A 16260-nucleotide genomic window follows, 5' to 3' on the forward strand; every position below is an offset into this window, starting at 1 on the left:
ATCAAATTCCATGTCATCTGGAATTGAGACTATGTACCAACCACAGAAGAATAATCAAAAACTCACCCAACAAAACTGAGTGAGCTAAGACAAAAATGTGCAAGGGGTAGAGAATGATTTGTTTGAAGCATATTTAAGTGGCTGTAAAATCTCCATTGCTACTGGGTTTCTACACACTATTTGACTCATAATAAACTCACCGGTCACCATCCCTTAGTGCTTTCATTTGCTTTCCAATTATACATGCAAACAGGGGACCAGTTCTAGCACCTGGAAGAAAGTCTTCCATGAGACCGCCAAGCCAGACATCAATATTGTTAGGATTATGGTACAATTCCATGATTTTTTCAGTGACATTGGGATTGGTTATGACTGTATTCAGGTCAGCGTGATTTTCCAGTTTTGGTAAGCCACAGAATTCTCGCCATTCATTATAACCTGCAAATATGATGTTTAAAGGAAGATTAGATTTGTCTGTTAGGCATGATATATGAAATTTAAAAATTTATAAGGACTGGATTTTGACAATATCTTGAGCATAGTCATAGACAGTTAAGTATATAAAAGGTCTACTATTACTGGTTAAATTGATAAGAAAAATTATGGCAGGATCTGAACTAAGCTCCAGCAGTCTTTCTCTAAGCAGGTTTATCCATGGCCTGATGGGCTATTAACTCTTTGACTGTTAGTTCAATCTTACCCTGGGCTGACTGGAGTAAAAAATCTAATGCAAAAAACAGTGACAAACATGTAATGTTTCTCAAAATGCAGAGTATACCTAACTAAGCCATCTATACCACTCCTGAAGACATCTGTCAACACCTTCTGTGGTTGGTGAAGCTGGTGAGGCTGTGCCTGAATTGACCTATCCCACAGGCTGGGGATAGCCTGCTGATGGGGAGTGGCTTCTTCAGGCAGAAAGCCCCACTTCTCAGAACTGGTTCCAGCTGGTTTTAATCTGGTTTTAATCTCAAAACTATCAAATACTTTCCATCAAATTTAAGAATATTAGCAATGTATATTTTAAAAGAGACTTAAATGACTTTTCTGATTACTAAAGCTACTATTTAAAAGTTTATGATTACATCCCAAATAAGCAGTTATACTTCAGTTACCAGCTGGAAGAAAAACTCAAGAAAAATCAATAGACCTGGGAGTCCATGATCACGGCCACGTTGTAAATTCAATGACGATAAATCAAGTGAACCATTATTGGACAGCACAAACAGTTTTTCTGTTAACTCCTCATTCAGCAGTTGATCTTGTACCTGTAGTTTTGCTGGATGTGCTAGAAGACCCCTTATTAAAGGATCCAAGCCTCCTTTAAAAATAAAAAATGATGCTATTATAGCATATATGTAAACCATTATAACTTTCATAAAAAATGTGAATACATATATGTTTCCATGTTTTTAAAACATTGTCCACATAGGATTTTACATTCAGACACATGCAAAAATCTCATTTAGTTTAAAGAAAAAGTAATAGTGGTATGAAGAAGGATCTTCATCTTCTTCAGGTATAAAAGAACTTGCAACCTGTTAATAAATTCATACACAAAAAATTCCAGAAATGTCTTCATCATCACTCATCTTTCTATTGCTAATATACCAAACTGGCTTGATCTGGAGAGTAATGTTCTTCTAATTTAGTCAACTATTTAATTGAGAATAATAATTCAAGTTCTTTTTAGTGCTCTGGAATCCAGAGCATTAAAATTTTTTAAGTCAATGACTTAAAAAAATAATTTAATTAAATAAATGCTCCAATTCCTAATTCTGGATAAGTAACTTTGAAAAAAGTTACAGTATTCTGGGGAGAAAAAGACCAAAGAACAACAGAAGCAGTTTAAATAAGACCATACCTTCTTTAATGAGTCTCCAGGGACTAAAGAAAACTTGATGCAAATGAAGATTTGGGAGTTCAGGATCATCTAAATACTGTGCATTCAATCGCCTTACTATTGGTTGGATTGTTGCATGACCAAAACGAAAAGCAGCTGTTGAAAATACATTAGAAACTGTAGGATTCATTGTGGGATCATAACCTGTATAAAGGCCAATATACAGATTAAAAGCATCTGGACCAATGATTTTGGGAATGTAATCTCTTAAAGTAATAATCTGAAAGAAAAGAGAAAGGAACATATTTCAGCTTTTCTATAGATGAATAGTAATGAATCCCAGGTGCTAAATGCTTTTTTCTTCATTCATCTCTGCCCAAGCATTTGGCATAAGTAAGAGCAATATTACCTGGAAAAAAAAATCTGTCTTTTTTTTTTGCAGCAAGGGGATGAATGACCAGAGAGAATTGGTGGTGCAGCTCAGAGGTGTGCAACAGTCAGGCCCTGTTAGGTCTTACCATAGATATGCTAGACCAAAGCCTCCTGAGCAGATATTACCAGTGCTGCTCGTTTACAAACCACAGGGATAATCCAGCTCACAGGAGGTGTGTTGAGATTAAAAATGTAAGTTATAATGGCCTTAAAATGGCAATGAAAGCAAGAAGGACTATAATATCTTTCAAGAATGCTTTCTAATGTGAACAGATGCTATTTTCAGGCATATGTTTGTGACACAAATCCTTTTTTTTTTAATTTGAAATGATGAGGCTTTAAAATACTGGTGCTCAAAATCACCTTGTAGACATTTTATACTAAACTTAAACCAATTTATAGACTTCTAAAAAATACACTTCAAAAATGAAAAGGCTGATAAACACCTTCTGTCAAATGCTTTTATAATGTAATAGTATTACAGTGGCATGGAAAAGCATAGGAGTAATCATGACAAAAGGAAAGAGGGGAAAATATTCCAATGTACCAAATAAAATGAAAATGCATTATAGGTTAAAGATTATGCTGAACTCAATAAAGCAATATGAGGTAAATATGAAGCGTAATGAACTCAATAAAATACCTCATAGATCCAATAAAATATGCAATAAATATACGGACAAATGTACTTTGAACTTGATGTAGTGCATATTGAAAAACTAGCTGGCATAAAATGAACTTATAAAAAACTTGTATTTTTATTTTAGGCACAGAGCACAGACAAGCAAACCTTTCCACAATTTGATCACTTTTCTCAGAAAGTAGAGGTTTAGGTTTTCAGGTTAGGTTGTGCAGGGAACAAAATATATAAAAGACAATATGTTAGAATCCCTTTTACATCTCCTTTAATGCAGCATATGAAACAAATGAAATTATTGCAAGAAACTAACACTGACATTGTCATTTGAAGAGCTAATCTTTTGCTTTATTCATAAAGTTTTTGCAAGACAGCAGCTCTAATTTTAGATATAGTTTTTACAATCAAAGACCTTATGGAGGAGTAGGTTAGTCATGGATACAAAAATCCTAGCATGACTAATTTTTTGGCTCATTTTAAATGAAATCCCAAGCTAAGCTGCTCAGAAAGGCCGGACTCCCTCAAGGAAAGGGCAACTCAGATTTTTCATTTACTCCAGAGGCAATGTCTTCATTTCTAATTTCCTTGATAGGGAAAGAGGGGATGCCATTTCAAGACACAAAAATTAAAAAGTTAAGGGTAAAAAGGGGTCTTATGCCTGCCAACCCTCCACTATGACAGGCATCTGTTTGATGGAAACTTCCAAAGGCTAAATGAGGCTCCATCAAGTAGAGGTGAGTTTTAGACCATATAGGCTAAAGTTGTTACTAATACAGAAGAACACAGTACTGCTACTGGAATGTGCCAAAGAACCCCATCTGAAATGGCATCTAGCATTTGTTTAGTCTCTGGATGTGATCAAATTTGTCTGTGTGAAGTCAAGGAAAGGCTCACTACAGGTTCCTACAACTGACACATATATAAATTTGAAAGAAGATGCTAACAGCTGACAAGCATCAAAATTATTTTTGCTAAAATTCTTTTGCATGCAGTTCCTTCTCTCAGATAATGACATAAAATGCTTATTTGCTTTCATAAATAAGCACAGGGCTATTTTTCAGTAGAGTATTCCTTCATTAAATGAGATTCTCTTGTGGAAACAAAGGAATGTGCTTGTTACAAAATATGTCAATAAAATCAGACAGCAAGCGACTTTATGGGAAAGAAATCACAAGCTAGCATAATGAATGGCTCCATCATTTCTGGCTTGTTTTGAGTCTATTTGTTAAAAAAAGAGTTAACTTTTGTATGTTTGCAGGAGCATAAGGAATGTATGTGGATATCCTAAGTCTGAACATGCAAGGTACTGCATGGTCTGCATTCTGTCACATTTATGAGATTAGTGGTAATCCAAATTCCTCTTAGGCTACATTCATCACCTCATAGCATCACATCCAAACTCTGCAGAAGCCTCATGAAGAAAACAATTTTAATCACTAACATCAATATTTTTACTATCTCATGACAGTCATTGTTCCAACAGTTTAATTTAGTGGAAAATTATGACAGATGAGCACTGTGTTTTAAACAGAGGCCCATATGCTTGGTGCTTTAATATGACCTTTTTATTCTACATAATCATATATTAACTGAGAAATTAAGATCATTTAAATGCTATTCATTTAGTCATACCAGAGAAAATAAAACACTAATTTCTTAGCAATTCTGCCAATCATTTAGTAAGTATCTAGATAGAAACAGCATCTGAGTGTCAGAAAAGGCTTTGTATAGGTTTTGCATCATATCATGAATCCCATGTGCACTGTTTACAGAAAAAGTGATTGAATCCTGACCTCTAAACACTAGAATACTGCAAATAAGACAGGATGTTACTGTTAAAGGCAAGACTCATCTCATTCAGAAGGTAGAATTACAGCTAAACATTATTGTCAATTAGATGCAAAAGATCCAGAAATTCTTATCACTTTTCATAGGGTTCAGGAGACTTTCCTTTCAAAAGCCTCTACAAATATACCCCAAAGTAGGTGTGAGTGGGGCACAATGGTTGGAGCAGAGAAACAAAAAAAAAAAGGTTGGAAGAGTGCACATAAAAATATGTGAACCACCATAAGGATGAGTAAGGCCAAAAGTGTGTCTTGTCATTGCCATCAGCCAGCTGTAACTGCAGAGGAATAATATCTCACTGACATAGTGTAGTGTCAATTAAATGAAGCTTCAGCATTTGGAAAAGATTGCAGAAAAAATAGAGAACTATCAAATATAGCAATGATGTTTAATTCATTAAAGTGCTATGTGTGGTTGGTTTGCAGTTCGCATTGAAAATACTAAAGGATTTACAGATGATGAAGATGATGTTGAAGTCCTAAACTTTTGGGTAAAAGGTGATTTTACAAGAGTTCAATTTTTAATAAAAAATGAACACATTATTATAGTTTTGTTAATAGTCTAAACTATGCACTTTATAAACATGAGTTTTGACATTATTCAGTACATACTATTTTATAAGATATATTGTTTATCTATTTATTCTTTATAATTTCACATTCTGAGAGGAGCTATCTAATCATCTAATTTCACAAACAAGTTTCATCCAAGCAGTTAATGTAAATAAGTCTCAGAAGAGAGACTTTCAACCACTTTCAACTCATGCCTTGGACCATGCAAGATGCTCAGAGAACACAGGCAGAGGCAGAAGGAAGTGAAATAAACACCTACATGTACACTGAAAACTAAAGGCAGTTGTCACCTAAAATTGGGATTAAGTGGGAGAAACTGCATTCATTCAGAGATGGTTCTCTGGTACTGTAATAAATCAAAGAGAATTGGATTCAGAGTGATCTGCAGAAGTCCTGCTCCATCTGACTAGTGCCAAATAATCCATCTTTCATAATCCAAATGGCACATCAGGGGAAACTGTCTCCAGAAAGAGCAGCATAAGTGTGTGCAAACTTCGTATGTATGAGATAGTAATGTTAAGACTAGCAGTTGCATAACTGAACATGTTTTCTTCAGATATTAAATGACAATGAAAAAATGGCTTTTTGCACAAAACATGTGGTAAATAAGAATATGTGTCTTTAACACTGTATACTGCAGTATTAATACTTTATAAAGTTAAGCATGTGTCATTCCTATGAAACAGAAAGGACAGTTACTACTCCTATCAGTGAAACTCTATAATGCAGCCAAAAAAAACCTGTTTTGTGCAGGATATCAACAGACAATGGTTATGTTTGCTAACTTTGTCAAGTTTCTATTATCAAATACTTGTCACTAGAGATATTTATGGTGCCAAAAAAACATCCAGGAAGAAAAGTATGGTCTAAATAGATATTTTCTTTTATCTTTATTCTAGAAAGAAGAAAAGGCTTTTTATTCAATTCTCTATAATTACACACCCACAGGCAGCACTCATGCTTGAAAGTATTCCTTCCAAAAAAAGAGAATTTTAGAAATGTCTACCAACTGAAACAAAACTTGATAGTGGAAATCTTAAGGTAAATTCAACCAGAGCTGTCATTAGTGTGCCAGTTAACACACCACACTAATAGAGATACTCCAATTATCTGTTCTGAATGATTGTTTCTATACCAGCTAGAGATAACTCAAACCCATTTCTAATGAGCCACAGGCAAATCTCATTAGTCTGTGATACCAGCAGAGATAATGAGCAGTGCTGATCCATGCAGTGCAGTGCCTTGCACAAAGCTGTTTCTTTCAGGCCGTTATGTTTGTGGATGCAAACCAGAAGGGTATAAATGCACAGAGATCTGCTTTTGGACTTGCACTTTTCTTCTAACAAGTATTAACAACTATTCTGACTTGTCAATGACATTCTTTTAATGAAAATGTAATATTTATGGCAGAGAAGCTGACTTGGTCAAAGCAAACAAAAAGCCAAAAGAGCTGACTAAACACGATTAAGTGAAGTATGTTACTTCTCTGAAGTTATGTGGCTTTGAGTGCAAGTAATAATGCATTAGATAATGTAGGTTGTTTCTTAAAGGAGAAATGCTTCGTATTCTATTCCACTGTCTAAAAATTGTGGCAGAAGAAAGGAAAATTGTTTTATCAGAAAAGTGGAGTTTTATTGCATCCTTCCCCAATTTATCTTCAAAAAAGTCTCCTTTGATACTGAAAAAAAAAAAAATTGTAAGAGTCAGAAAACATGTCTAATATAAACATCGTTATGGACTCTTCTGTATTTTCCCACTCTTATTTCTCCTGCTATCTCCTGTCAACAGTAGCCCCTAATGTTTGTGCATTACTACTTCATTGAGAACTTCAATGGCATTTTTACACAGGTGATTTATTATTTATGATATACCTGCAAGAAATTAAACATTTGTACATTATATAAATACAGAGATGTACATTACTTTTAAATAATTTCCCTTACCAAAAAAGAAAAAAAAAGCATCTGAAAAGGCCTCTTTTATAGACAAAACAGATCTTGGAGTTGCCTGCATAAATATGTATCAACTGCCATGAAAACCAGAGTACTAAGGTGCCTAGACAGACTAAGCACTGGGACATTGCATTTAGAAAGTGGAAAGCAAAACCAACTTTAAACATGCCATATTTGAAGCATGGAGATAGGTGGGAAAGAAAAGGTAACATGATCTCAAAAAGCCCTCACAGAAGCATGTTTGAAGCTTTGTGAGCTCTCTTGTGAGATATTCACTGCAGTGTGTAGACAAGCAAGCAAGCAGCCCACCTGATGCAGAGCACCAACAATTTTGCGTGTCTCTTGGTAGACGGTCTCCGTGCTCCAGTGCCCATTGATGCGTTTGAGGGCTCGGGCCAGGCGGTTGTGCTCCCTCAGCCACAGCGTGTGCATGGCAGCCAGGGATGTCACCTCGCTGGAGCGGCTGTCCCCAGCCAGAAAACATTCCACCCTCTCACCTCCACTTGCACTTGAGTCCTGTGCACAAGGGGATGGGATCTGGTCTGTAAAAGGCAGGTATTCCCGATGGTTATCATTATACTTTAAGTTTACTCTGAGAAGGCCTTCTTTGCTTGTTAAATTCCTCAGTTTGTTTTCAACAGCAGGGGTACTGCCATAGACTGTAGAGGCATCAAGGAAAGAAGTTAAGCCATTGATCTGTTGTCTTGTATTTAGCACAGATGTATTTCCAAAGAGAATAGCATGATCACCAGTGCCACATGCAGGAGATGAGCGGTAGAAGGGCAGGCAATCCATCCCTGCAGATAATGTATCATTGGTGGTTACCTGCGTACAAAATAAGGGTATTTTCTGAGGTGAGAACAGCTGTGGATGTCGAATTGAGTCTTGTCTAAGTATTTACCTTCGCTCTCTCAGTTTTTCATTGCTCAGACCTCATCTACTGGAGTGACATATTCTAAATATGTATAGATTGTTTTTCTTTAGACTGAAGGAAAAAGATAAATCTTTTTTAAGCAGAGACAAATAAACCCCGCAACATTTACTCTATCACAAGCTATTGATGTAATACATCTACATCTAAATCAGTCTGGCTTTACAATGAAAATTCATCATAAAATGTATCAGAGTGAAGATGTGAACATCTGGTCAAATTCTGTTCTACTGAAGAGCAACTGAAACAGCAGGTTTACATGTTTGCATCAGAACATAATGAGGAGTGTCTGCAGCAGCACTCTGTAAAAGCTTTGGTTCAATGCTGAATTCTAATCCAGCTTCCTAACTAAAAAGGACAGACGTAAATATTCATTCTGCTTTCTGCCACTCCCCCACAAGTCTTCTGCTGCATTATTTTGCCGCAACAGTTGTCTTACAAGTACTGAATTCCGACCATCTTTATAAAAAGCAAAGGCTGCACACAGAGTTGGCTAAATGAAAGATTGCCCAGTCCTTTATTGATTTGAACCCCACACAGTTGAGACACTGAGGTCAAATAATGAGGTTCAAAAATCTGACTAAGAGAAAGTAAATGTTCTGTACAGACACCTGAGCTAGCCCTTATTTGTATTCTATCTGCTTGCTTTTCATTTTTCAGAACTCTTCGGCAGAAGACAGTGAATGCTGCATATGTGATGTAATTTCTTCTTCATTTTTCTAATAATGCAGAGATCAGTCTGCGAAGATAGAACAGTCATTAAATTGGGGTTAACAGTAACAAAGCAAATTTGGAGTGAAATTAATTAACTTTATATAATAACGTTACCTCACTTATTATACCAAGTAAAAATCTTACTACTGAGAGCTCATGTCAGTAGAGATTAATAACAACAAATCATTTACATTAGGAAATGGTTTCATTTTGTTTGGTAAAGAAATTCTACCATTATTTCTTCATTGCCTAGGTTTTAGCAAATCAAGGTAGGTTATGTTTGAAGAAAACAAGTAATTTTTTTCGCTGATTTTTGAAATCAGTAATTTCTCTGTCTTGTGTTTTCTATTTAGCATTTGTTATTATGTCTTTTGCTATTAGTGTGGCTTCATTTTCCCTTCAGCTGATAATGTAAGCAGGCAGCTCATCTTGTAATACAAATATCTGAACTTGACAGACACAGCCCTGTATGTGTTTGAGTGTGTCCTGCTTCTAGTCATCAGGAGATATTCCAGGAAGAATTCAGCTATCACTGAGAAAAGAATGTAGGAGATACCTTTATGCTGTTAAACAGCAAGGCTCACAGCAAAACATATAAACACTGAATAAAGTTCATACTGGATAATCTTTAGTTAACTGCCTCTGCAATTTCAATTCAATCTGTTCTGGTCCCAGTGGAGAAAAAACAGCAGTAATGAACATTAAGGGACTGGCAGAGCTGCATTATGCTGTCCTTTCTCTTTTCATAGGATTAGTACTTTACAGCCAACAGCTGAATGTGTAAAATAGAGGTTCCTTCTATTATTATTTAGAGACATTAAAAAAATTTGAGTAAAAAAAGAGACCCTTTTCTGCTGAAATGGGTACTGAGTAACATTTTTTTTTCAAAACTAATTACTGAAATTAATGTGATTCTTTTTTGTGTATAATTCTAGAGGGAAAAAAATTGCAACAGAACCCTGATTGGCCACAAAAATTTTCCTGTATAGCTGCATGTTAATTTAAATGGTTATTATATATGCATGGTCAAACCTAGTTATGGTGAAATTCTTCTATGTGAAGGAAAATGAAAGGTAATAATTGTTTAAGTATACTGCAATCTCTAAACTGTTATTTCAGTTAAAGAAAAATCTTGCTTATTGTGAATTCATCCTGCGGGAAATGACCTTGTAAATGTTTTTTTTTCCAGAGATTTAAAAGAAAACCTAGCTTATGGTCTCTGAAAGTTTGAGAAAAAAGGAAAATGTTAATACTGGAAGAAGAGTCCATGATGACATCTGACAGCAAGCTGCTGCTTCTGAAACAGAAGAAGAAGGCAGGAACTCACTTTGCTGGTTGTTGAGTGCAGATGACTGATCTATTTGTAGCTGAGACAGTAACCTGTCATGTTACATGTCACCTTTTTCAAATCACCTCAATTTTCTGTGACTGTTTCTTTTCCACCTTTTTTTATTCGGGTAAAACTGTAGGCTTTTCTGGATTGCATCATGCTAACTGTATGCATCGTGTCTATCTTATCAGCAGCAGCATAATTAATACTGAATAAAGTCAGTAGCTCTCATATGAAAGTCTTTCTAATGCTTCTTTATGTCTCATCCCTAACCTGAAATAATAATCTGAGGAATGACAAGTTTTCTCTACAAGCCTGTTCTGCATGTCAGGCTGTTATAAAAGAAGTGTAAACTAAAGCTAGTGGGTTTGGGTTTCTTTTTCCCATTAGAGGACCCTGTAAATATGCAGCAAAAAGAATGTTCAGGCTATACCAGAAATTACAGGCTCTATGTGAGAATTTCTGAGAGAAATTCTATGGCATTTTTTAATAAAAATGTCCAGAACAGAAAATCACAATGGTTCCTGAAAACCTATGAATCATTTACCTACACTTATTAATATCAATGCATTATTGCAGCTTTTGATCCTTCATTGAATTGCACTGACTGAATGTTTTCTAGGCAGATTCCCTAACCTGTGCAGTCAGTAGCCTCCTCTCTGTGCTGAAACCCCCAGAGAGGATGTGCAGCTGCAGGCACAGTTGTCCTTTTCCGTGGGTGGATTCTCCCTTGGGTGCTGCTTTTGTAGGAACAGCAAGAGTGCAAACTGCAGCCTCTGTGTCTACACTGCTGTATAATATGCTATTGATTTCACTGCCATTGGAAACTAGCCATATTTTCTTCATACACAAAATTAATGTATAAAACAGACTGTGGCAGTTTTCCAAATATTTACTATGTGGAGATTTATTTAGTTAATAATTCTGAAAGAAGAGTAGTTCTAGAGGGTAATAGCATTCTTTTTTCAGTGTTCAAAAATTAGCTCCTCTGGTCACACTATTTACTGCACGTACTGCAACAGCCCTTTCTTTTTTGAACATATATAATAAAAGCAAAAGAACAACCATCTTTGTGTCTGTCCATCAAAGCTGTGAATAACAGGTTATAAAAAAATGGAGCTGAAAAATTAACCATGTAAAGGGGTCACAAGTTTGGAAATGTATCTAATACTTTCAGGGTTGTGACTGAATTTCTTTGTATGTCCCCTGCCATGGCCAATCGTGGCTACATCGAAGGTAGCCTTGGGCCATCCTCCTGCTGGGCTACCCTGTTGAGTAGGAGGAGTATCCAGAGCTAGATCTAGCTGGACATTAAATATTCAGTGATAGATTTAGTATATGTGAACATGACTCGCCTTCAAGAACATCCTTGAAACATGCTCTCTGAACCTTGTCACAGCTCCAAGACGGAAATCCAAAGTCTGTGCCTTGTTTAGAGCACTGAAGGATGAACTTGCAAGTCTATGCCACGACAAGATGTGCACCTTTTATCCCTCTGCACTGAATGCCTCTACCACATGAATAATGTTAGCCTTGGAGTCTTTTTTAAAGATCCCTTATGTTGTCTCCTTTTTAAACTAGATGGGATTTCGAGACTTGAATTAGTCAGGGTTCAGTAATTAGACTACTGTGGTCCCTGTGATCCACATTTCATTCAAGTTATGGGAGACAGTATGAGTCTCCTCTCAATCAAAAAATCCATGTAGTAATAAAAAAAATGTGAGGGTTTTACACTTAAAAATCAATACTAGTCATGCTATTTTGAAGAATTTATTGTAAACACAAATGAATTTTGAAGACTTTTGCAGTTTTATAGCTACAGAAAACAATCTTTTTAAAACAGGGAGTCAATATATTGTGGTATATGTTTCAGATGGATCCATCTTCACATCATACAAAGCACTGCTGGTCAGGGAGTGGATGTCCACCCTAGCCTTTCTTCATAAAAATTTGGGAATGGGAATATTTCTAAGACTATTACTTAAAAACATAAACAGAAAAAAAAAAACCAACCAATTTCTTGCCTCAGATGGAAATTTGAAACACAGCAAACTAGAGATTTTTGTCAGAACTATGGCATGCTCTTAGTAATTAGGGCTGCTGTGGTTGATTCAGGTTACTCAGTGCTCTCAGTTGCTCACTATCTGAAAGAATGTGGTTCTTTAAGAAGCCTCTGTTCTTTCTGAATGCTCTCAAGATATGTTTGCAAACTTTCAAAAGTCCATACCTCCAGGGTGAGAGGGACTAGATTTACCTGCCTGTGGTCAAATAGTAGTCATTCATTAATTTCTCTCAACCTTTATTTTATATTCTCCCACCACGTGGAAGACAAGTCACCTTTTGACACAACCTGATTTGGTTCTCTTTACAGTAAGCCAAATATTTTCCTCTACATTTAATGAAAGAGGAATGAGGTACTTAAAGCAAAAGGAGACTGTGGAATGTTGATCAACTACAGTTTGCTGAGGCAAAAAAGGTTTTCTATTCTGATTGAAGGCCTCCATGGCAGTACATAGAGAAGCTGGTCAATAATGAAGCTCCAACATTAAGTAAAGCAATTTAGGTTGCTCTGACTTGAACATTGCCAAGGGCTGTGACGGGCATGGGGCTTTCCTTAGCCTGAGTTGAACAGGCTGTGCTTTGAGAAACAAAAACATGGTTTTACTTTGCTACTAGTTTTTTCTTGAGTGAAAGAAGAACTATACTTTTAAATTAAGTGTCCAAAATTACAGTATCCTAAATTTATACCTATTTGTGTTTCTTCTAGCCCTCTAACAAGCTTTGAACTCATATTTTCCATCTGCTCAAAGCAAAGATGTGATGTATGTAGGTTTCAGCAGCTTCCTGGAGATAATTTTTATACATACATTGAAAAGGTAGCTCTCTCTGAAAGTTTGCATTAACTGGGAGAAGTATCTTTGCTTTCAATGAGTGATGTTAAGATCCTTTCATTTTATCTGGCTGAAAATGTAAATGACTACTTTGCTATTTTCCCCAATGGAACTGAAAATCTTGAAGCATGGGAACAATAACATTAGGAGAGACCAGTAAGGTTTCTCTGCAAAATAAACCTTAGGTTAAAAAAATGACGTTTTTATTAAGTACATTAACTATAGTTTATTATGCCTACAAAAAAAAAATTAAATGTATGCCTGTTTCATTTAGTAGTTGTACTGTTTTATATTTTTCTATCACTGTCTATTCTAATGTTTCTTGACTTTAGTCACCTGTTTAGAGCCTGGAATTTGTCTTGAAGAATTTAAGTTAGAATCTTACCTTTATTGGAAAACATGGATTTTGTTTTTTGCAAGTCATCTGGCACTCCATCCCGCTTAGGAAGGTAGTTCTACTTGTGCTCTGGGGTGTGAATGAAATGTCATGGTCTATGTACTGCCCCCATACCATGATGATATCAGAATACAGGCTGTCTTCAGTAACAGCCTCATTAGGTGCGTGAATAATTTTTCTTGTCACTTCACGAACCTGAGAAGAAAACCAATTTACCTGGAGTGTTAAACAGTTTTTACTTCTCACAAAGTGATAAAACACTACAAAGTAGGGGGGACAGTGATAAAATCTATCTTCCCCTTCCCCAACTTTATGTTGTAGAGTGCTTCTAATGGTTTGACAAAAACCAAACTAAAACAAAAAAAAAGAATCCAAAAACAATATAAAATCCAACTTCTACCAGGTTCTTATTTCTGTTCAGGAGCTGACACCAAGGTGCCACAAGCAATTTCAAGGACATTTCAGCTGAGTTTTTCTACATGTTTGCCAGTGAGCATTGTATCTTTGATCTGTTCCTTTCCAGACAATTTTGAAAACCACACATCTATTTTTGACTCTCTAAAGGTTTTCTTTCTATTTATTCTATTTTCTCCTCCTAAAACAAAAAGATTTGCTGGAAAATCTCAAATCACTGTTGATACACAGAAAGTCTGAGCAGCTCCATATGTAAATGAAAGAGCTTAAGCAGCCTGGGACATGAGGTAGGTTGCAAACACATGGTAGCTGTGTTCAGCTTCCTTTTCCCAGGCAAGGAAAAGCCAAAAATATATTTCTGATGCAGTTCTGTGCAAGATGCACAGAGATACAGATGCTCTGAGGAGGAGCACATAGAGACATCTATGCTATGTGTCCAGCCTATATTAATAACCAAGCAAAACCATAATGGCAAAATTAGCACTCAGTTTGTGGAGATGTTAAGGGTATCATTGTTCACAGATTCCTCCCTCATGCTGCAAAATATTCCCTGGAAAATAGCAGCTGCCTTGGAAGTCGAGCAACTGAAAGGGCAGCACATAAAACTGACTGACAGAACCTGTAATAAATATAAGGGCTATGTAATGAATGTATAAGGCAGGTTCAGTTAAATAGAATTGGTAAGGACAACAGGCAACATGAGACTTGTTAGGAACAACTGGATTTATACTGTAATAGTCAAGAGCAAGCTACATACAGCTCATCAGGAATCCAAATTTTTAGGTCAGTATTTTAATAGCTTTGGTGGCCACAAATATTTTCTTGAAATTAGTAAAATTTTCTTATCACTGTTTTGCTTTATAGTAATCCTCACACTTATCTATCACTTTCACAATATTTTCACATTACTTTTGAAAGGATATAATCAGATAGCTAAAAGTACAAAAAAGAAAAAACACTTATGACAATTGTTTTACCTATTTTGCTCCAAAACAAAGAGGAAAACCTTGCTGATGGTCAGATGTTGATGATCAGATTCAGTACAGTTATATAATCTTTTTTTAAGAGAGTTTTGCTTTACAAGCATGCACCCTAATGAATCTAGAAAAAGGCAGCTTGTACTATCTACTGGAAATTTGCCTGTGTAAATGTCAGGTTTTCATCTCTGAGTGCTAAATTGTGCAACTTAGAGACAATGTTATTTAATTAATAACATGAGTTGTAGGTGACATTAACACTAAATTCTCCTGATTATCCTTATTAAACATACAATGGTTAAAATAACAAGACTTTGAGTCCATTAAAAGTCAGGTTTCAAAGCAATGATGACGAATCACAAATTGTAAATCCAGCCCAAATCATTGCACGCTGCCCTGGGGAATTTTTCTCCCAGTCCTCTGTGCAAATGCTCTTTTTTCAAACTTCCCTCTATGGCAGGTCTGATATTTTTTAAGTATATGAGGTGCTATAATCCATAAATATTGCAATACTTTCTAAGATCAGTAAGTTGGACAAGCTAACAAATGAAGTCATGATTTGACAGCAATTCTTGTTCAGTTAAGGCTTGCTAGCCTATGAGGAATGGCATACATGCACACACCTACACACATGCTAGCATGTCCCTGTGCTTTTTATCTGTTTGGTTAACACCCAACCTTTTCGCCCCCCCTTCCCTGAGTAAAGGTGCCATTATTAAAACAAAGAATCATAAAATCGCTGGAAAATCTAGGTTGGAAGGAAATTCTGGAGACCACAAGATACAACTTTAAATTGAAAGCAGATATTAGGTTATTAAGGGTGGCATGAAGACAGATCTTGGATATTTCCCATGGTGGATATGCCAGTAGTTCTCTAGGCTGGAATCCATATTCCAACAAAACCTTTTCCAACATTTATTGTGCTCACAACAAATTTAATTTCTTGTTTCAAGACAAAGTTTTCTCTGGAAAAACTGGTGACTATTGCCTCTTACCATGGCAGCATGCATCCTTGTAGGCCTCCCTCGTATCTACAATTTCATCACAGGAAGGTCAGAATTAGGTCCACTGTGCACCTTTTCTGTACCTGAGCAATGATCACCCTGTGTCTGCTGGCTGCCCGGAGCCTGCCAGGCCAGGCATTTGGCTGGCTCCTGTCCTGCCTCTCTCCCCTACAGCACTCTTTGGAGTACTGGGCTGCCTCTCAGGAAGGTCAGTGCTCCCTGCACTGCTCCATGGGCTCACCCCAACCAGGGGCAGGGAACCTCTCACCATGGGACTGAACATATGCTCTAGCAAAGCCACTGGCTTCTTAACAGCTCCAC

General features: G+C 36.4%; 1 protein-coding gene across 1 annotated transcript in view; it reads right to left on the reverse strand.

Annotated features, from left to right (window-relative positions):
- The window catches only part of TPO (thyroid peroxidase), a 36624-nt gene that overhangs the window by 8365 nt on the left and 11999 nt on the right, over window positions 1-16260 (reverse strand). The window contains exons 6-10 of the mRNA XM_031061285.1: window positions 13533-13739; window positions 7591-8106; window positions 1865-2123; window positions 1151-1321; window positions 201-438 (exon numbers count right to left, since the gene is read on the reverse strand). Of these exons, the coding sequence (XP_030917145.1) occupies window positions 201-438; window positions 1151-1321; window positions 1865-2123; window positions 7591-8106; window positions 13533-13739 (1391 nt within the window). The remainder of the gene's footprint in view (window positions 1-200; window positions 439-1150; window positions 1322-1864; window positions 2124-7590; window positions 8107-13532; window positions 13740-16260) is intronic.

The sequence above is a fragment of the Geospiza fortis genome, unplaced genomic scaffold, assembly GCF_000277835.1.
Source record: "Geospiza fortis unplaced genomic scaffold, GeoFor_1.0 scaffold139, whole genome shotgun sequence".
NCBI classification, from domain to species: domain Eukaryota; kingdom Metazoa; phylum Chordata; class Aves; order Passeriformes; family Thraupidae; genus Geospiza; species Geospiza fortis.